At 44.9% G+C, this 21,882-nt stretch overlaps 1 protein-coding gene across 1 annotated transcript; it reads right to left on the bottom strand.

Moving 5' to 3' along the window:
- Positions 1–3,663: 3,663 nt before the first annotated feature.
- LOC130125585 (calmodulin-1) lies at positions 3,664–17,091 on the bottom strand. The gene is made up of 6 exons (XM_056295189.1): positions 16,971–17,091; positions 11,505–11,535; positions 10,456–10,599; positions 6,201–6,307; positions 5,625–5,760; positions 3,664–4,827 (listed from the first exon to the last, which is right to left on the bottom strand). The coding sequence occupies exons 1-6, from the start codon at positions 16,971–16,973 to the stop codon at positions 4,799–4,801; spliced, it is 450 nt and encodes a 149-aa protein (XP_056151164.1). The 5' UTR covers positions 16,974–17,091; the 3' UTR covers positions 3,664–4,798.
- Between the last annotated feature and the right edge of the window lie 4,791 nt (positions 17,092–21,882).

The raw sequence follows: 21,882 nt of genomic DNA, 5'->3' as shown, positions 1-21,882 counted from the left end.
GAAGTAATAAGGGGTAAGGGGAACAATAGTGAGGGAGAGAGAGAGTGAGAGAAATGACAGTGAAGAAAGATAAAAAAAGAAAGATGACGCTATTAGAGGTTGTGAAAAGGAGTTTTTGAGAGACCCATGCTGCTGCGTGTAATTGAGAAGGCGCGGGGCTGATTTAGGGGTTGGGCAATGGGCTGGTGTTTGAAAGGGGTAGGACAGGGACACTGTTGGGACACTCGCTGCAATGCAGTTTGCTAGAAGCTAATACAGCAGAGCTCCCTGCAGTGTTTCACTCCAACACCCTTCCAGTCATCATTAGCTTTAAGTTGGTGAAAACGACCCTTCAAGGAGCGCAATAATCAGCGAAGTTGCAAAAAAAAGCCTCATGGCTAAATCCATGCTATGTAATTATACTGTAGGTGTGTAATTCATCATCAAGGGAATAAAAACCGTTGCAGAAGCTTTTAAGGAAGAGTCTCAAAAACAGTGATGCAGAAAGAGGAAAGCCCTCGCGTTCCTCCAGGTGTGGCCGGGACAATGGTTACACACGAGCGAGAAATATAGAAAGCCCTACAGTTGTGATGTGTGTGTGTGTGTGTGTGTGTGTGTGTGTGTGTGTGTGTGTGTGTGTGTGTGTGTGTGTGTGTCATTGTGTGTGCATGCCCGCACTGAAGTGTACAAACACAATCATCATGAAAAGACCTGCTTTTTGCTGCTAGCCTTTCTGCACTACGGCGCTTTGTTGTGCTGTGTCTTTCATGTTGGAGAGCACTGGTTTGTACTGCCTTTGAAATGTGCTGTTTTTCCAGCTATAAGGCGCAAGGAAAGGTCTGGCAGCCCATTTGAGAGACAGAGTAGGGTGTCAAATTCTGATTTCTGATATTCTATCCCAACAACCAAAATTCGAATAGGCTAGTGTGAGTGAAGGACTTTCAGCGGCTACTACTGTTGGTGCGTGCGTGCGTGCGTGCGTGCGTGCGTGCGTGTGTGTGTGTGTGTGTGTGTGTGTGTGTGTGTGTGTGTGTGTGTGTGTGTGTGTGTGTGTGCGCACACTTGCTTGGTAGAAAAAGCGAAAAGCTTCCCCATATCAGTGTTGTGTCTGGTGCTTAGTTCATCGCAACAAGTCTATTACCCCTAACCTGCTGAAGCACCAACACAGGCCACCAGCAAACAGGGCTCTCTATGTGCATACACACACACACACACACACACACACACACACACACACACACACACACATATATGCGTGTGCACGTAGACACTAATTATGCAAGACTGAACGCATGCAGGATTCGCACACCTACACTCTGATAGACATGCAGAGTAACCAATACAAGCAAACAAACACACGCACATACACACACACACACACACACGTCTCATCAACATGGCAGTTCTTTCCAGTGGCAGTGAGACGTGATATGTCCCCCCATCTCTCTCTTGCTGGTCAGTCCGTCTCGTCTTACTGCCTCCACTGTGTGCTGCTTCATTTACACATGAAATATTGATGTGCTTAATTTAACCCCCGGGGTGCTCAGGTATCCCTTCCTTCCCCCTGGGAGGAGGGGGAGGTCTATAGGGAGCATACAAACCCCCCCTACCCTGCTCCTGTCACCCCTTGAGCTATGACTTGTCTGTGGATCTGTCCAGGAAACCTGTTGACAAGGACATGTTTGGTTTCTCCTCATTGGCTGGCTGACAGTGCTGGGCGGCGGCACTGCTGCACCAATGTGGTCCCATCCCGTTGAGTTTGCCCTCAACCCAGCGGCCCGACTGTCTGCACACTGCCATGTGTGTGTCTGTGTGTCCGAGGATAGGCGTGCCTATCATGCATCACCTGTGTTGCATAATGTTGTGTGTGTGTGTGTATATTTTTGTGTTGTGTGTGCATATAGTTGTGCTGCTGCAGTGGGGTCAGTCGTGCTGCGGTCCTCTGAGGGAACACGAGGCTAGGCCAGCCAGCTTTTCCAATAACTTTCCTACAACAGCTCCACTGAACAGTCATCAGAGAGAAGAACTGACTTTATTTTTGTTTTGTTTTTTGTCTGTAATTCAAATGTAAAAATTTGGTGAATTCTTCCACTATTCTTCCCAACAAGCTGTTTTTGTTTTTTGTGAAACACAGAAGAACGTTACGATGGTCCACTGAGATAACTGATTGTAGTAAGAATGTGAATGCTTTTCATCTTGAAAGAGTGGAATCACCCATATTCTACTGTGTGTGTGTGTGTGTGTGTGTGTGTGTGTGTGTGTGTGTGTGTGTGTGTGTGTGTGTGTGTGTGTGTGTGTGTGTGTGACAAAGGGATATCACATTTGGTTGACTTCATGCTGACATTAGTCTGGTGTGTGTGTGCAAAGTGGGTGGAACAGCCCGTCTGTGATTCTTCCCAAAAATGGTCAAATTACAGTGTAAATACGGCAGAACAATGTGGCAAATTACTTGACTTTTGGGCGTTCGGGTAGTATTGTCTTGGAGCGATAGCCAAAACCAGTTTGACTCTCCTGAAGTGTGTGTGTGTGTGTGTGTACGCGCACGTGTGCCTTTGAACCGTTAACACACCAGTAGTGGCCTGGTTTGCCTTACTAGGACAAGCCAACATGGAGTCTCTGGAAGCAGCAGGAGGGTTTATTCAAACTCCCACTTGTCTTTTCAAAAACCCCTGACACCCCAGTTACAGGATGATCCTGTTGCTTAGCAACCGGCTGGGTCTTGGGAGAGGAGAGAGGCATCATAGATGTGTATGTATGTATATCCACGGCTCACCAAGAGAGCAGACACTCTGCTCTACTGCCTCCTCCTCCCCTGTGAGCTCCTCTCCCTTTTGCTCCATAACCTTCCTTACATGTAATTGAACACATGATGTATATACACAGGTCACAAATTAAAAGGAAAAAGCTGAACGCTTGACCCCTACAGTGAGGGGGTCCGGGGGCTCTGTTATGCTGTGGGGGGCATTTTCATGGCATGGTTTGGGTCCACTTTTCCCCTTAGAGGGAAAGGTCACTGCAAATCAATACCAAGTTATTCTGAGTGGTCACCTTTATCCTATGATGAGACATTCCTATCCCGATGGGAGTGGTCTCTTCCAGGATGACAATGCCCCCATCCACAGGGCACGAGGGGTCACTGAATGGTTTGATGAGGATAAAGACAATGTAAATCATATGCTATGGCCTTGATTGTCACCAGATCTCAACCCAACTGAACACCTATGGGAGATTTTGGACCGACGTGTTAGACAGCGCTCTCCACCACCATCATCAAAACACCAAATGAGGGAATATCTTTTGGAAGAGTGGTGTTCATCCCTCCAGTAGAATTCTGAGACTTGTAGAATCTATGACAAGGAGCACTGAAGCTGTTCTGGAGGCTCGTGGACCAACACCTTACCAAGACACTTTATGTTGGATTTTCCTTTAATCTGTCACCTGTCTGTGTATGGTGTACAGGCCCTACCTGTGTCACTGTGACTAACCCTGCTAAACATCAAGCACAGTGACTTGAAAGAACTATGCTCATGATGAAGATTTATTTTCACCACATTTTTCCATTGGGCATACAGTACGCTGTTGGACCCAAATTTGATCGGCTGTACAGGTGTCTGCAGATAATCTCTTTCAACCAGGCACTTTTGACTTGAATTATCTATAATAACCACATGACGTAAGACATGGTAAAGTTCATGGTCTTTTTTTATTTGAAAAAAAAAAAATAAAGACTAGCATGTACAACTTGGAATGAATGTAAACTGAACTCAGATGAACAGTCGCGAAGACCCGTGTGCTGCACAGCATGTGCTGTGGAAACAGCACACCCCCCACTATGCTTGCGTCTGAGTCGAGAAACAGAAGAAGAAGAAAAAAAAAGTGAAGGCCAGTGATTCTCTCTTGCCAGAAAGAGGACAGACACTCCATCTCAGCAAAATAAAGAAAAGAAAAAGAAAATAAAGCTCACCGTAAGACTCTTAACCCGCCCCCTTTAAAAGGGCAGGATGCACAACTAGTAAGATGGCCGTCCAAATAACGTAACAAAAACAAAACATGCCAAACATTTGAAAATGTAAATTTTTTTTACATTGTTTTTTTTGTCTCTTTTTATCTAGCATACAATTAAATCTCATTCCACTTTCCGCTTTTAAGTAAGAACCTGGTATAATCTCTCATCTTAACAGTACAGGATTCCTCTTCCAATACAAAAAAACTGTACCAAACCAACAAGAGGACAGCTTATAGTGGAATCAGCACGCTCTGGTAGCCCGGAGGGAGGGGGGGGGCAAGGAGAGGGGGTGGGGGGGCAAGGAGAGGGGGCGGGTGGTGAGGAGGGGTAAGGAGTGGGTTAGTGCTCCGGTCTCAAGCTGCATGCATGAAGAACAGAAAACAGAAGAAGAGAAGAGATGGCCAGCCCAAACATTTACCACTAGCAAATGGAACTGGAAGGAGTTCGCCAAATGCCTTTTACTTCAGTTTGAAGGTAATAATTAAGGGTTGTTTTTTTTGTGTTTTGTTGTTTTTGTTTTTTTCCTTGTTTAGTACTGGTGCTAAACTGATCTCCAGGGGGAGGGGGGACAGGATCACTAACCATCATTTTCATGCAGTTGTTTTTTGTATCTTTTTTTTTTCCTGTGTGGACAGAAGGATATTTTATTTCAACATTCAATTATTTTCTATACAGAAACAGTATGAATAAATGAACATTTTTTCCAAGAGGTAAGTAAAACATTTTGATTTTTTTTTTTAATCCGGGTTTTTGTTTTTGTTTTTTTTTGTTTTGTTTTTTTCTATGAGGGGACAAGGACAGGGCGGGCAAGCTTCACTTCGCAGTCATCATCTGTACAAACTCTGCAGAGAAAAAGACAAAGAGGACATCGGGGTTAGGGCAGTGGCTTTGGCCTGTCGCAAGAAGGAGCAGTCACCTGCAGAATTGTTAAATGCTTCTTTTTTTTTAAAGTCTTTAACCAACTTGTGCAGGTTTAGAACACACATCCTTATTAGTGTCCCCTTTCCAAATGGCGTCCATGTTTGTTTCATTAAGCCTGTTTGACTAAAAAAAAAAACAAAAAAAAAACGTTGCCCTGTGGTAATGGCACAAGATGATATACAAAGAGAAAGAGATGGAGGGAGAGAAAACGGAAGGCTTTCATCAGCCATATTCTGTCCGTGGCACAACAAGAAAGTGGGGCACTTTTCAGCAAAGACTTATGGACCGTTGATAATATATCAACAACCTTCTAGAAAATGAACCTAGTCTCTCGTGTAATGCGCCGAGGGACCAACGCTTGGGGGAAGGGAGAAGAGATGGAGGGGAGGAAGAGTGAGAGATGCAGTCGAAACAAAGCGAAAATGCTTGTGGTGCTGTGATGACAATTCAGAAGGATGGCTTTTCCCTATCTGTTTAAGTATCTTCCATCTATAGCCAGCATCTAATAACCAATATTACAAGTGGCTAGCCTGGCCTACACGCAGTGGTTTGCCCTCAGAGAGATGCTACAGCTCGGAAAATAAAGTGCCCTGGTCTTCCTCTTTATATGACAAAAGAATCGGATGGTGGTAGAGAGACTAAAATTGCTTGCCCCCTGAAAATGTTATATATGTCGTGGAATTTTATCACCTACAGCCCCCTGTGGCCAGCTCTTTACCTTCATAGTTGACCTGTCCGTCTCCGTCAATGTCTGCTTCTCTGATCATCTCGTCCACTTCTTCGTCCGTTAACTTCTCACCCAGGTTTGTCATGACATGACGGAGCTCTGCAGCGCTGATGTAGCCGTTTCCGTCCTGAAAAGAGATGACACACCATCGGAGGTGTGAAAGGAGAAAAATCCCATTAGGCGACAAATGGCAAGATCAGAATTTTCCCAATGGGACAGATTAATGAACAAACAAAACAACAGGTGTTAAGCTAACAGGAAGTCAAGAGAAACACCTGGGCGTTTCTGTCGGATGCATTCCTGACATCTGGAATGCCTTTTTTGTGTAGAACTGGTTTGGCTCGACATAAAAGTTTTTATAGTCACCTGAGGTTTGTCACACTTCATATTACATTTTATTTTTTCGCAGCCATTAGCTGATTAGAGTGAGTCAGTTTTCCTTGGTTCCACACATAAGTTTAGTTAAATGGACAACGAGGATGGGTTCTCTGTGATGTCCTCTGACTTTCACATACTGTGTGGACTTTCTGTTAAAAAAAAAAAAGAAGAAAAAAAAGTCACTTTTACCTTGTCAAATACTCGAAAAGCCTCACGGATCTCTTCCTCGCTGTCTGTGTCCTTCATTTTTCTAGCCATCATGGTCAGGAACTCTGGGAAGTCAATGGTTCCATTACCTGGGATGGGAGAAAAAGCAGCCACATTTAATCAGCAAAAAATTGCAATTACATAACAGCAAACTCATAAGTACAGATGAAATTATCAAGATGATGAGTTTAGATGATGAATTGTGCTTGATTAGAACACTGGTTTGGCTATCCTGCCCCTTTTTTCATGATTTCCTTTTACCCCCATATAAAACGTATGCAGAATGGGTTATATAGTATGGTGCCTTATTTCTCTATAACACCTTGATGGGCATCCCTGATGGTGACAGCACAACTCGGGATGTAAGCCCAGAGGAGAACCCTTGAATCGTTTCTGTGTAACACTTTTCATTCCTGCTAGAAAGCCAGTGACAGGATTGCAGGGAACCCTCGGCTGGTCATCCATAATGCAGATATGGAGCCCGGGCTTCTATGAGTCTTTACATGTCATCACTTCAACAACCCCCCCCCCCGAAACCCCCAGAGGGAGGGTTTGAGAGCAAGAAAGAGAGAGAGCATGTTTACCCATCCTCTCCAGCCTGCCCATGCTTCCCCTCAGCTATCTGGCATCCTGTTTGCCTGTGGTTGGGGTAGGGCTTTAAGTGGAAGGCGTTTGATCAAAAGATCAGTGCTGCGGTGGGGTTGGTAATAACTGCCTTTGTGTTGATGGGACTTGTGTGTTTGTGTATGTAATGGCAGATGCAGTTATATCAATATCCATGTTGCTGTTGTCAAGGCAGGATCAGACCCTCTTGACGGGAAGAATCTGTGATCTCGGCGGCTCATCAGCTGTACACGTGGGGGAGGGGACGGGGTGAATCAAGCTAGCTAGCTAGCAAGCAACTGAAGGTGGTGCACATTTCTTGGTAGTAGCAAGCCTTGCTTTTCCTGCAGACCTGGAGACACAAGTGGGTGGGATTGGCGGGGGATAAAGAAATTAATCACTGCTTTGTTGTAAGAGGTGGGGTGGGTGGTGATGGTGGTTAAGAGGGGCGGTACAGGGAAGGTCAGAGACGCCTAGGACAAAGTATCCTGCGGGATTAGCCTTGTGTTGGGAAGGGGAGGGGGCAGGGGGGTTTCTATACTGGGATTAACCAATGATAGAGAGTGCCTCAGTGGGACAGAGAGCACAGGAGAATGGAGAAAAGAGAGCACAGGAGAGCATGAACAGAAAAGCGGTAATGCGATGGGGCAGATGGTGATCTGATGGCCTGGGGTAATGATCTAAGGACCTGTTATCTAACACACAGAGACAGCCAGCAGCACCGAGGGGAGCACATGCTGCCACTGCGGGGGGCTTTATAAAAAAAAAGGCAAGACTGACACTGGGAAGCCATCGCTGGAGGAATAATGACGAGACGGAAGGAAGGAAGGAAGGAAGGGGGAAACTGGGCCCTGCAGTGATATCTGCTGTTCTCTTATGAGCCCTCAGCCTGTCTCTGCCACTGCTCTGGTGAAGCAGTGAGCAAGGAAAGGGATAAAGAAAGGCAGAAAGAGGGAGGGATTGTGTGGAGGGTGAGAGGAAGGGAGAGAACACAATAAAGAGGGATGAAGATGGGGAGGAATGGGGGCAGGGAGGCAGAGGAAAAAATGGTGGAAGGGATTGGATGGGGGGGGCGAGGAAGGGAAGAAGAACGTGAGTGGGTGGGTGAGAGAGATGGAGATGAGGGAGATGCGGAGAAGAGAGGATATAAGGAGTGAACCGAGTGGGAGACAGTGTGATTACACATAAGAGGCACTGACGCAAACTAGAAGGCTGAGGCATCTCAGTGCACTTGAATGTTTGGCCATCCTTTCTCTATGCTATAAAGCAACCTTGCAAGCCTGAGATAAGAATAGACAAGTCGTGTAGCATCTATGGATGTTGTGGTTGGGCTGAAGCTAGTTTGTGTTCTCTGAGACCATGGTGGATTTGTTAGTAAATCCATACCTTCTCTCCTAGCTGATATGACTTTTGATGTTTAATTGGTCTGCTTGATGAAGCACAACAAGCTAATTTAAATATCTGAATCCATATTAATGTATACTTTCACCCAGGTCAGTAACCCTGCCTAGATTAACACCAGCAGTTTTTTTTATTTTTATTTTTAACCAGCTGTTGTTAGCTGTTAGATACACATGGGCAATTTTGTCCTATTATTTGAATTAATTATGTTTATACAATGTACCATGATCAAGGTGCCAGAAGGCCATTACACGAGGCAGCTTTCTCCCCCTTACTCACAAAGGCTAACAGTTACTCTCATTCATTGTCATTATTGCCACAGCCTCCTTGTTTGGTAAATAAAGCTGATTTTCAACGGGCCAGCTGACATCCCATGGCTGACTATGTGGGTACTGGATGTGCAGAGAGGCCTTATGTAACCACTTTTATTTTCCATTACCAGCTCCATTGCTGTCTGACCTAGATTGCATCAGCCAAGGGAGGCAGAGGCAGCACAAGGGGATGTTAGTGATGGTGCGTACACGCATGCATTACGTGCATTTAAGAGTGGATGTTTGCACTTGGGTGTGAGGGAAATGGGGTGGGGGTGGAGTGAATAAGGTGGGGAGTGTGTAAACAAGGACGGTGAGAGAATGTCCCAATAAAATGGGCAGCCAAACCATGATGCAATTGATTGCTCCTGATCAATGCAGTCCCGTTTACAAAATCTGATAAGCTGACAGGGCATTTGGGTAGAGTCCCACCGACAGTGGGAATCCAATCTTCTGACCCTTTAGCCCAAGGATGGCCAGCTAGCAAGCCGCTGACCAGCTCCTTCGGTCTTCATTCTATATGTCTCTCTGTCAATGGCCGAGTAACTGGAAGAACTTCCAGTGAAGGAAAGAGATTTAAATGTAGGAGGATGGAGTGGATAGAGGAAAAATGCATCTGTCTGTCTGAGTAATAGCCCTTGATGGCCTCTCAGAGCAGGCGCTAACGCTGTGACGGACTTTGACCCTCTCGACTCAACAGCATCAGCCTCACCTCCTTCACATTACAGCTCTCTGACACTGCCATCTATGACGGTCTTAATTGCACAGTGACTAAACTGCTGACACGGAGGGACACGTCATCTGAAAAAGTAGCTGGCTGGACAGTTGGCTTGGACAGTTGGTTGGCAGTTGGCGGGAAGGAGGGGAGGCACCAACCCTGCCCATGTGTTCTGAGACAGGGTGCTAAAGGCTGCACTGTGTTATTCCACAACAAGAAGTTTTAGTGACTTCAATCTTCGCAGTAAACTGTGAGAATAAAACACGGTTGAAATCTGCACAGAAGAATGGTGATGATTTCCAGATGCTTTTAAAAGTGCGGGTTACCTTGTGCTCGAACTACTAAATGGAAATGACTGTACTGTAAATAATCCAAGTGGAAAGATGAATGGGTGGCAAGTGTGTAGTATATTACTATCCCTCAGCTAGGCGGGGCAGTTGTTGCTTGTTAAGCAGAAAAAAAGGAATATGAGAGACAGAGAAGACTAGGAAGTAATGTGGGGACGATGTCCATCTTGTACACAAAATATTAAAAACTTCCCTCTTTATCATCAATTTGTGTAAAATGGGAAACTAATATTTGGCTGCATTCCATCCACAGTGGTGAGTTTAAATTGGTCCACTACTAAATATTATACACAGGAGCCAGAAATTTACTTTTAAAACACATAATATGTCTTGCTTTAGGAGATTGATAGGAATATACCAGAGTTTGAAAAAATTCTTCATTATCTAGGTATCATAGGCGTATTTCTGGAAATCTAAGATTATATTTTCCAGGCTTCCTTTTGACTGTCTGAATTTAGCCCTGGGAGTGAATAATTATTTGTCTGTAATCATCCTTCTAAAACTGTATTTGAGGGCCAGTCTAACCATGCATTTTGTTTAACTCATGAAGTCTATGCTTATGATAAACTCACATTCGTATTTTGAAATGATGCTAATATAAATGAAGGATAAAAGTAGCTGTTTCTGATTTTATCTCAACTCCGATCCGTCTTTTGGCACTGATAATTAACTTTATTTACTTATATAGCAACCTGAAGTGACCATCATAACAGTGCTTCAACGATGCCTAGTGATTCACTTCTGACGAATCAAGCAGGAATGAGTGCCTTATGGGTTCCTCCTTTTTCTACCAGTCAGCAGCAACTACGTCAGACCTAATGCTTCACAGTGCAACAATCAGGTGTTTGCATACTGACCGTCAGCGTCCACCTCGTTGATCATGTCCTGCAGTTCGGCCTCTGTGGGGTTCTGGCCCAGCGACCTCATGACAGTGCCCAGCTCTTTGGTGGTGATGGTGCCATCGCCATCCTTGTCGAATAAGGAGAAAGCCTCCTTGAACTCTGAGGGGGTGAGGGGAGTGGACAGATGCTAAATTACTCAAGGCATGGGGTTCCGAAATGGCCTAACGTCTATCCATTTTAGGGTTGAGGTTGTATGGGCTGTGGTGACTAAGTTAATGGTTGTCATTTAATTGACCCACATGGGTATTTGAAAGGCATTACACTGTTATGAGAGCATGAACAAAAGGTGGAGTTTTGAATCTACCAATTTCTAGAACTCTGGAGGAGTATAGTTTCTGCAAATGGGGGGGAGGGGATCTCAAAAACAGATTTTACTCCAGAAACTATAATGATCAGTTATCTCTTTCTCTCGGTGGGGTTCCAGAGAGGGGGGCCATTTAAGTCCAACTGGGGTGCGATATCTAAAATGGAGGGAGAAATGAGCATTGGCCTTACAGCCTTAGCACTAGCTAATTAACCACTGAGGGGATTTGACTAACAAGAAGCAGAACGATGTTCAGATTTTGCACAAAACCCAAATCACTTCACTCATTTTTCAAGAACATCAGAAGGTGTCTCCATCATTGAGTGGATTAGCATGCTCTGGAGAACGGTGTGGCTGCATGGGTTTGAGTCCTGACTCATGCTATATTGTAAGATTGTCTTGCCTCTCATTTCCTGTGTCTTCCCCATGTTGTCTGGAAATCTAATGAACTACCGAGGGACGGCAGACTCCTAACTCTCCAATTATTCTATTTCATGATGTTGTCCCTCAGTGACACGAACAGAACAACTAATGAGAGATACCCCTGCAACCTTTCTCGTGTGAGCAGGGGGATTTAATCGAATAACACAAGAGCAAGGTTGTCTTCGATCCACCAAAAGTCAGTTAACATACAGGAATGGCTTTGGATATGTGTGCATGTGTGTGTGGTGGGGGTTTAAATAATACTTTCTGTTCCTACCTGCAATCTGCTCCTCTGTTAGTTGGTCAGCCTGTGGTTGGATAAAATAAGGATCAGGGTCGGGGGCAGAGAGAACAAAACAAACAAGTTACTGAACTGTTGAGTATTCAGAATTCCAATGTGTGTCGTCATTACCTCCCACCATGTCACCTCCTACTGACCAAATAATACACTGGGAACAGTGTTCACCCTGGGACCAGAGGCTCACCCCCTGCAAACCGGGTTGAATTTTCTGTGACCATACTGCAGCTTTAATAAACCTTCCAAAATAATACTTTGAAATGTCGGCTATATTTTGAATGAAATATTTCAGTGTGCGGTTACTTCAGTAAATCATTTCCTGTGAGCACATCCCACTCACTTTTCTGGACAGAATTAGACTATGAGCCATTAATTTCATCCATAAGATGCCATTAAACTAACTGAAAAGGTGAGAGTCCATTGGAAGCCTTTGTGACTCCTTGCCCCTTTTATTGCCCATCTATCCATTTTCTTTTACCCGACTACTCCTTTTGAGGGTCACTGGGTCAACATGTGGGAATACAATCACTCACACTTAGTCATACTAATGGACATTCATCTCCAGTTCACGGAACATGTGTGTCTTTGGACTGTGGGAAGAAACCAGGGTCTCCAAATGAAGCCCACCCAAATACTGGGAGAACTCTAAACATTCTCGCTGTGAGGAAACGGTGCAAATCATAAACCACTGCTCCACTCACTTTTATTGTCTTAGAATTAATATTAATTCTAAAAGTCTGCCAGCCTTTCTTTCTTGGATCATATCCAAACCAACTGTGTGGACTTAACTAAGGTCTAGCCTATCAAGAACTGCAAGGACGTTCTCTCAACTTTCAGAAAATGCCTCCGTCAACATGATACGATATAGCCAGCTGAACATCGCTCTCAAGGCCTGCATTTAGCATCTAAACAGTCACTTCATTGAGACCGACTCAAAAAAATGTGTTATTCATGTATGCGTCTTCACAGGTGGTTGTCTAGTAACTGGGGCAGCAAGGCGATGAACACAGGAGTAAATGTGCGGGTAGCATTGTTTCAGGACATCAGCACAGGAGTGTTTTCCATGGTCCTCCTGCTGCCTACCAACAAGGAATAAGGGCTCGCTGGATTTGGGGAGGTTTGATTCACCTCCCTGGCCGTTCCTTCAGCAAGCTGGGCTCTCTTAATGGCTCACCATGACTCACACAGGCTCTAAATGGCTTGGGAGGCATCTACTGCCAGGCCTCTCTTTACACAGATGGATTGGGCCTTGTAGAGGAGCCACTGATTTCAAACATGCTCGGCAGTCAAGTGTGAATACCAGGCTTGTGGTGCAAACGGCACCTCCTACAGGTACCCTCCCTTTCCAATTTGGGAAAACAGGAGCTTATTATTATTGTTAACGGACCACTGACGTCATGCTGCTTGGCAGCCACACAGGAGCGGACACGGGCGAAAGACAAACACGCATGAACAGACGGGCAAACACACAGTCTGATGCATCGAAACACACACACACACACACACACACACATATATGCACACAGACACACACTCAAATGGACACCTGCATTTTGCTCACATGCAAGGGTGCGCTTGTGTGCACACACTCTTATATGCGCATCCACACGAATGCACACACAATCCCTATTAATGGTATTCTTCCTCAACACCAATACTTTCCATCCCCGTGTTTCCTGTGAATTAGTCAGAGTAGCCAGTTCTGCCCCAGAGCAAATTCCTACAGCCCATCAGTGCACTCGTGTGTGTGTGTGTGTGTGTGTGTGTGTGTGTGTGTGTGTGTGTGTGTGTGTGTGTGTGTGTGTGTGTGTTTGTTGCTCAAGCAATCTTCAGATGCAGCCAAGCACACATCAACTAACAAAGCCATACTTATACTATACGGCTGTGGAAACCGCGGACTTGCTAAATCTCTGTGCAGGTTTTCTATTCAATAAAGCAAGGGACACATGGTCCATGAGCAGAGCAAGACATTAAATTCAATTTGTTGCATAATGCCTTGATTCAGTTAGACTGGATGTAAGTTGTCATATCGCCGGATGACACACTGGTAGATGCCCTTTACCTTTGGCTTTCAAAGAAAGAAAAGGCTTCTTCAGAGAGATCGATCCGCCCAGCGAGGGATCATAGATAACCTCAGCAGCTGTCATACGATTAGCTGACATGATTCAATAACCTGTCCTCCACACACACACACACACACACACACACACACAATAGCCTTTGCTTTTCTTCCCCCCTTTTCTACCCTCTTGCCTGTCTCTATTTCTATCTGGAAGATTTGAGAAATGTCAAAGAGAAAAACCGATTCTATTGCCAGAGGTGGGGAGGTGGGTAGCCGATTGCAGAAATGATGCAAACAAGGCCCATCGCTGGTGCTGTCGTTTTTTTCATGGGTCAAACGCAGCTTCAACAATCCCCATCCCAACCTCCCTCCATCCCATTTTCGTTCTATTATATCGCTGACCCTTCCTCTCCCACCCCACTTCATGTTATCTGTTCACTCTCTTGGCTCCCCCCTTTGTCTTGGTGTGTCAGTGTCTCTCTTCATCTCTCTATCGTTGATCTTGTGTTGTCTCTTTTATCATCCACTGGGGGTGGGTTCAGTGACTCCGTTCGATGGATCCTCCCCTGGCCCGCACTCAGGCATCTCAGTGCTGCTGCGCCACCAGGCCCACTACCAGCTCATCCTTCCCCTTTCCCTGGTCCCGCTTCTCCCCTGGCTCTTGGACCTTGACCCATACAGACTCCTACTCCTCTAGACTTCTTCCTTTTATCCCTCTCATTCTCTCTCTATAATACACAGCTCAGAGGAAACTCCCTCTGATTCACCATTGTCGCTGCCCTATGGAGACGGGTCTTCGTTGCCAGGCTTCCAGCCTTAACAACAGCTTGAAGAGCCCCATAGATGGGTGGGGGTGGGGGTGGGATCCTGGCAGCAGCTCACTGGCATGAGTGGGTCAGCCACTCCCACTGAGGCCTGGGCTACTAGCCCTAGCAAAGACTCCTAACAGGGATGAGGAAGGCTGTAGTTTAATGGCTTGTGAAACTACCCTTTATTATATAGATACATAAATACTTTTAGGTTTAATTTAAGTGGAGATGCAAACCAACGCAATTGAAAGCGATCCCTTGTCCCATAAACAATACAGAGCTTTCGCTTTATGTGCCTGCGAACCGCCAGTCCGTAATTGTGATGTGTACAAACAATTACTGAAGTTTCAAATTCACCTGTGATCACATGAAAGCCAGCCGTCACTCTGACAGATGGGCGTGACACACACACACACACACACACTACAATAAAATACAGTACACATACTGCACACAAAGAGTCAGTCATGACAAAGACAGACTCACACTCCCTCTCTGTGAGGGCACTGAGCTCAGCAGAGTGCCCAACACCTCTTCTCACTGGACATAAACATTGGAGTGGGCTCTGGGCTGGGTTGTGGCTGGGGTGTAAACAGCACCAGCATCACTACACCCTGCAGGCCACAGCCAGTCTGCCATATGGCCTGGTGGTGGGTGGTTGGGAGTACTCCTCCACACCACAGGGAGCACTTTACCTCTCCTGGACACAGACACACTGGGAACATGGGACATGGTTAGAGGTGGCCACCGGTCATATCAATTATTCAACGCAGTGGATTGGATGTCCTCGAAGTTACTAAACATGCATCAGAAAACAAGGGCGTAACAGGAATAGGATAGGGGCATACCATGGTCCGGCTACTTATTCGATACTTTAAGCTCAATGGGAGAGGCTGTTTCCACTTCAATGGGTGTATTGATGTGGACAAGGGGCTTACGCCTGTGGATTAAACTTTTCAGGGACGCTGATATGCAGGGTTAACTCCATGACAATTCCACTTTACACTCCAGTTACTGTAGTGGGCTGCAACGTGAAACTGCATTGTGGCTCGATACCACATATGGGATATCTGATCACATCAGCGGGGGGAAAAAAAAAACAGTGATCTATGGCTTCTTGGGTCCCCAGGGCTATTAATGATCCATCAAGGTTGATAATCAATGGATTAGCTTGAAGGCCTATTTTCTACATGCAGATCATTAGCGCAGGGTAACTGCTCTGTATGTGACGTAGCTAGTGGAAAGACTATGTTTAATTAGCTGGTTACAGATGTCACCCAGAGCTGGTCTGTGTGTGTGTGTGTGTGTGTGTGTGTGTGTGTGTGTGTGTGTGTGTGTGTGTGTGTGTAAACCCATACTTCACCTATATATCGGTTAACCTATAGTGAATTCAATTAACAGTCATCTGTAGACTTACAAAAGATACAGAGGATCCTATTAGAAAAATGTCCACCCAACGTTACAGGTGTTGATGTTTTGTGGTGGCCAGTGCCGGCGAGCGTCTTAGACAACTCACACTGGTGTGGAATTTGCATGGCATCGAAAATTTGCAAGAGGCAACCAAATCAGATAGCAAAATATAAAGATAAGCCTTGAATGTTTGCAGTAAGGGTTGAAACTAAGGCTGATATCGTTTTCGAAGCATCTGTACAGACCAGAATATGGATCATAGCAGTCTATTTCAGTATTAACAATATGGGTACATTATATTGCACCACACTGACTATGCAATCTTGCAAATCGTCATTGTAGCACGTATTGGCTGCAAGACATGGCAAAGATGGTGCAACGTAAAAAAATTAAAAAAAAAAAAAAACGGGAAACCAGCTCATTTCCTCAATTCGAGATAGACGACCTCTTAAACGTTTGTTATAACCACTCTTCAGATACTCGCCCGTATACTACAAATAAAGGCTGGATATCTTTAAATGGGACATATTATGTGTAACATGCTAGTCTGTCCGAAAAATGACAGCATGGGGCTTGTCCGATCATTCTCGGTTATAGACTTCCTAACACGCCTGCGCCTCTCTCGCTCTCTCGCTCGCTCGCTCTCTCTCTCTCTAAGGCGGATTGCAAAATGTAGCCTAATGCACTTATGGTTTCAGAATTATGTCATAATAACCCAGAATAGCTTGCTAGTTAGCCCAATGCCATTAAATCTGGTCCAAGTATTAATGTGATATGCACCGTGCAGATAGGAGGCGGCCACATGATCCGCGTTGCCAATAACGCCGTTAAGAATTGCGCAGTTATAGAGGAGCACTGTTCCATTTTGAAGGGAGCATCGTCCCAGTCATAAACCCGCAGAGCCAAATGAAAGATCATCCGTGTTAGACAGCAACAATACCCCCCGTACGATCACACGGTGACGATAAAATACGCTTTTGTGGGCAATTCTGTTCCCTCCACGTAAAAGAATAGCCGTTAAGAGGGAAATCAATGAATGAATCGCGAATAATAAGGTCAAGAGAAAATATTTAGGCTACCGCCGAGCTTTGCTTCTAGGAACAATGGGATCTACAGTTAAAACGCATTTGCCCTTAATTATGCAGAATGAATGGAGATACATACCATGTCCGAGCGTTGTGTGCTTGATGGTCTATGATACCAGACTGGGAGTGTGGTCGTTCCTTAGATGGAGTTCCACCAGCAGGTTAGGAGTGTGTATATTGGCCGTGGCCAGAATGGGGATTGCCTATGTATCCCTCCGCCACTCTGGCACTGATCACTCACTTCCTCATTTCGATTCAGCGCTGTTGCAGCAGTGCTGCTGCGCGGCCTGCCGGGGCCCTCAGCCAGAGATGTGCCTCTCATGGTTGCGCATGTGTCCCAAAAAAGTGCAAAGTTGCGCGTCCTTATACACAAATTCAAGCTCCAGGTCTTTTATTTTCGGCATGCACATTGCACTAATGGATGTGCACGTTTTGCTCGTGCCTTGGAGAGTTGGTTTAAGGAAGTCTTCTGAGATCACACAGCCCAATTGCAGGAGTCAAACTTTGACCCCGACAGTTAGTTTGTAACATGATGGGGGGGGGGCAACCCCACTATCAGCAATAAAGAGTTTAAAAAATAGACGTATTTCATGACTGGGTTAAATCATCATCATCAGTAATAAGATTAGAGGGTAGGGCTACCTTCAGAGTTAGATCCCCATTTTCTCTGATCAGTCACAACTTAATAAGATGGATGTGAAGGTATGCCTACTTTCTCTATACCCATTATTTTCCATCACCGGTACACTGATCAGTATTGCTCATTACTATCATAATGATCACTATAATAACCTACAAGGGATTAGGCCTGGTCATATCTTATTTTACCATCCTCATCGAAGCAATAGCATCATTAATCAAAAGATAACCACATGAGGAGTGGTGGAATAAGACCAAATTGTCCTCTAGATGGATGTTACACAGCAAGTAGTGACTCTTGACACGGCCACAAACTATAGCATTAAGAGGACTTAATTAACTCTAAAACAACGATTAAACCTAATACTACTACGTCCTGGACAGACTATGCCAATTTAGGGTCACTTTAAAGGGCGGCAAAATTAGGTATCCTTTTCTTGCCATGTGAAGTAACATGCACAGTTGGAGCTATTTCAAATTGAGATACACTAGAGAGAGAAAATGCAGACTGCACCTTTAAATAGGGGCAGTCAAGCGTGTATGTGTGTGTGTGTGTGTGTGTGTGGGGAGGGTTCAGTTTTTATTCTACGCTCTAAAAATACTTTTTTACAGGAAAAAACAACTTCACAGTTTTAATGATAATGATTTTACACGCAGCGGCTGTCTGTTCTTAAGGTGTGTCGCTTATCCCTGTACACACACACACCGTCGGATTTCCCATAACACGGGGCGCTAGTTTACCACGGCGGAAGGATACGTGGAGTGTAAGAAGCAGCCCAGTTGACGCTGGAGAATTTGCCGTGCTGTGATGTGACGGCGTTTCTGATTGGCCGCTGCAGACCCGCAATATTATACTCCGTGTATTGGCAGCAATTATTGGCTACGTGGGACCTGCATTGCACCAGGCAGCGGCACTTGATGGAAATATAACAAATATAAATACAAAACGCGTAAACCCCGACACGTCGGTGACCAGTTTCGCTGCTTTCTCATCGAATATATTATAGGTTTAATTTTTATTTATTTATTTTTTTGGGTCCGGCTGAGATGGACTGAAAAGAAGGACGTTTGTTGCTATTATTAATTATTATTATAATTATTATTATTTATCGTTATTATTTATTCTTGTTATTATTATTGTTGTTGCTGTTATCGTTATTATTATTATTATTAGTGCAACGTAGTGGTTTGATAGGTTCGACAGGAAGTGGGAGGCTTGCTATTGGATGATGAGCAACCCGGGGCCGGCTGTGGAGAGAGGCTCTTATTTTGAGCTGTCCCGGCCCAGAGGGGTTCAGTTTAGCGCGCGGCAGGTCGACGGTTCCTGTTTAGGTGACGCACAACTGGGGGTCTTCCAAAGCAAATGGGGTCCCTTCCATATAGGTCACACAACGGACCGGTCTCAGACCCGACACATGTGTGGCTCTGGGGGGGAGAGGGTCTGTAGCCCGGTGACGAAAATGTGATGAAGCGACACGCAAAACGAAGCGTAAAAGGGTGCCCGATAAACGTAGGAGGATGCGGGTAACGTGCGCGACATCTAGTGGACAGCCTGTAGAATTGCACCACCGTTCAGAGACGTTTTCCTACGCGGGCGCGCACACGCACACAAAAACATTTTTTAACTACTGCTTTAAGTCGGAGATCGTTAATAACAACCGTTAGTATTTGAGTTTTTTTTTCTTAAAAGACGAAGTTGTCCCACACTCAGGTCACATAAATTTGTCAACCCAGAATTAACTACTACTATACTATATCATGCTATTGAGATACAGTTGCTGCCACTGTTTTTGTGTCTCTGTATGTTGGTTCCTTGAATTGAGAAGAGTTAGGAAAGTTAAACATGCCTCTTAAAATGCAGTGTACAGTCATGACAGCTGCGAAAAAGACCAATTTCCATGATCAAGTTGAACCTCTTCAAGGCCCTGTGTGAAGAGGTATACACACAGCGCGGTGGCGCAGTGGTTAGCGCTGACGCCTCACAGCAAGAAGGCCCTGGGTTCGAACCCCGGGGTTGTCCAACCTTGGAGGGTCATCCCAGGTCCTTTCTGTATGGAGTTTGCATGTTCTCCCCGTGTCTGCGTGGGTTTTCTCCGGGTGCTCCGGTTTCCCCCACCATCAGAAAGACATGCATGTTAGGGTTGATACTCCTGTCTGTGCCCCTGACTGAGGCAATGGAAAGATGAACTGGAGTTGGTCCCCGGGTGCTGCATGGCAGCTGCCCGCTGCTCCTAGCTACACAGGATGGGTTAAATGTAGAGGAAGAATTTCCCCATGGGGATCGATAAAGTAATTAAATAAATAAATAAATATACATCTATGGTCCAGTTAGTTATGAGTCAGAGGTTTTAGGAGAGTTATGGGACTCTGGCATGAATCTCTGCATTTCTTTCTGTTCTCTCAGCACATCAGGTCACTCTACATTGACTTAATCTGCATGAACTAAACAATATTCAATTTGTCTAATCACTGTTTTTTTACCCCTTGCATAACAGGCAGAAATGACTTGTATATGATGAATCATATTTCCTTCCTGCTTATCATGTGTCTTCGTGCGCATAGGTACATACATACTTTTTTTTAAATCCATTTTAATCCGGTGAAATTGATTGAATACACTCTTTCCATCAATACCTAATCGCAGACCTTCACTCACTCTTGACGCTTTGCAGCCGACCCAATTAATTACAGCCCGCTGCTGCTGGTCACTCAGCCGCTCTGCTGAGGGACCGTGTGGGCCGAGCACCTTAATCAAGGGAGCCCTGATGCGAATCAGAATCAACTTTATTAGCCAAGTGTGCTTATGCATACAAGGAATTTGACTCCGGTACACAGCAGCTTCTAGTAGTTAGATGTATTACTCACACACACACACACGCATACAAAATCTGCAAACCAGTGTATATGAACTGCGGAGGTTTTGGTCACAAGCCTGCGTTTTCCAGTCCCAAGGATAACCACTGCCCCTTTGAGAGGATAAATAAGAGCAACTAGAGGAAACAGAGTTTTGTTTTTTGTTTTGGGGGGGGGGGGGTCGATCGACATCACTATTCATCAGGACTCTGGAAAAAAAATGCTGTGAGGCATACTGCACAATAATACAATGTGGAGTATACTAATAGTCTCATAGTAGGAGAGCATGGCAGAAGCCGTGTGTCCTTTTCATTCATGAAACTAGATGTTTTATGCTGCCACGTACAAACGAGGCAAATGAAAACATGTTCTAATTACATATAACAAACTAAATGTTTGTATAGCTGTCACATATTGAAGTCTGTGGGCGTTTTTTGATCACCCTTTTAGTGGTATTACTCACTAAAGGTTTGGCCTTTAGTAGTAATACCGTAATGATCAAACCAACTTCATTAATGTAATGGATTATTAATAAGAAACACATTCGGACACTTTGACACAATGTTTAACGGATGGTTGATACAGTGTTAACCTATTTTAAATCTATTTCAATGTCCAATGTGAACAAAAAAACCAAAACTTAAAATTAAGCTTTTTATTCCGTTTTAAAGCCGAATGACACCCTTTATTTAAAGCACATTCTGTACACACCATCATGAATGAATGATGATGTGAATGTGACATTTCAGAGAATGCCAACAACATGGTCAGCCATGCCTTATCGTCCCCCATCAGTATCGCCGCGCTCACAGGGGTGGTTCAGAAACACCCAACCAAGATTCGCCTTTAGCTGACAGGGCAAATGCCTCATTATAACGCATGCCTCTCTCCTTGTCACCCATCCAGTCTCTCCGGCTCAACATGCCACGCTTGATTTAAATGTGCTTTTCTTTTTTTTCCTTCTTACCCATCTTCAATAGTGTTTGCTGAATGCGCTGCAATGTGCGAGTTGCGGCTGAAATGCGTGACTGATTTAATAAGGGGAGTGTAATGCACGCTGAGGAGGGGGGTCTGCAGCAGTGGCCTGCTCACTCAAGCCAAAACGGGGCCCTGTAAATGGTTAGACGCTTGCTGCATGGGGCCACTTTCTGCTGAGCACCGAGTTGCACATGGCTCAACATCAAGAGGAATTAAATCAATGTTGCATTTCTCTGTGTCAACTGTGGCCCAACTGCGAGGGCGGCTTAGCTGGATTAAACTCACCCCGCTGGAATAAACTAAGGGCTGTTCTTAAATAAAAGGCACTGAAATTAAGTTAGAGGCTGGCTGCACTCTCCACCAGCCAGAGATGTGTTATGATGTGCTTTCGTTGTGCAAAAATCACCAAAAAAACATGCAGTAAAAGTTAACTGCAAAGCCCTTTTTGTGTCTCCTCTCTGGCAATGTTACTCATGCAAAGTGGACATGAATGCGTCAATGCCTTTACATTGTGCAGGTTT

The sequence above is a fragment of the Lampris incognitus genome, chromosome 15, assembly GCF_029633865.1.
Source record: "Lampris incognitus isolate fLamInc1 chromosome 15, fLamInc1.hap2, whole genome shotgun sequence".
Classification (NCBI taxonomy): Eukaryota; Metazoa; Chordata; class Actinopteri; order Lampriformes; family Lampridae; genus Lampris; species Lampris incognitus.
Note: the sequence above shows the minus strand (reverse complement) of the source record. Positions and strands in the feature narration are given on the sequence as shown.

Excerpts from the sequence above, each read along its gene's own strand:
- LOC130125585 (XM_056295189.1), bottom strand. Across the intron at positions 10,600-11,504 it reads AACAGAGGAGCAGATTGCAG|AGTTCAAGGAGGCTTTCTCC; the intron begins GTAGGAACAGAA and ends TCACCCCCTCAG. Across the intron at positions 6,308-10,455 it reads CAACGAGGTGGACGCTGACG|GTAATGGAACCATTGACTTC; the intron begins GTCAGTATGCAA and ends CTCCCATCCCAG.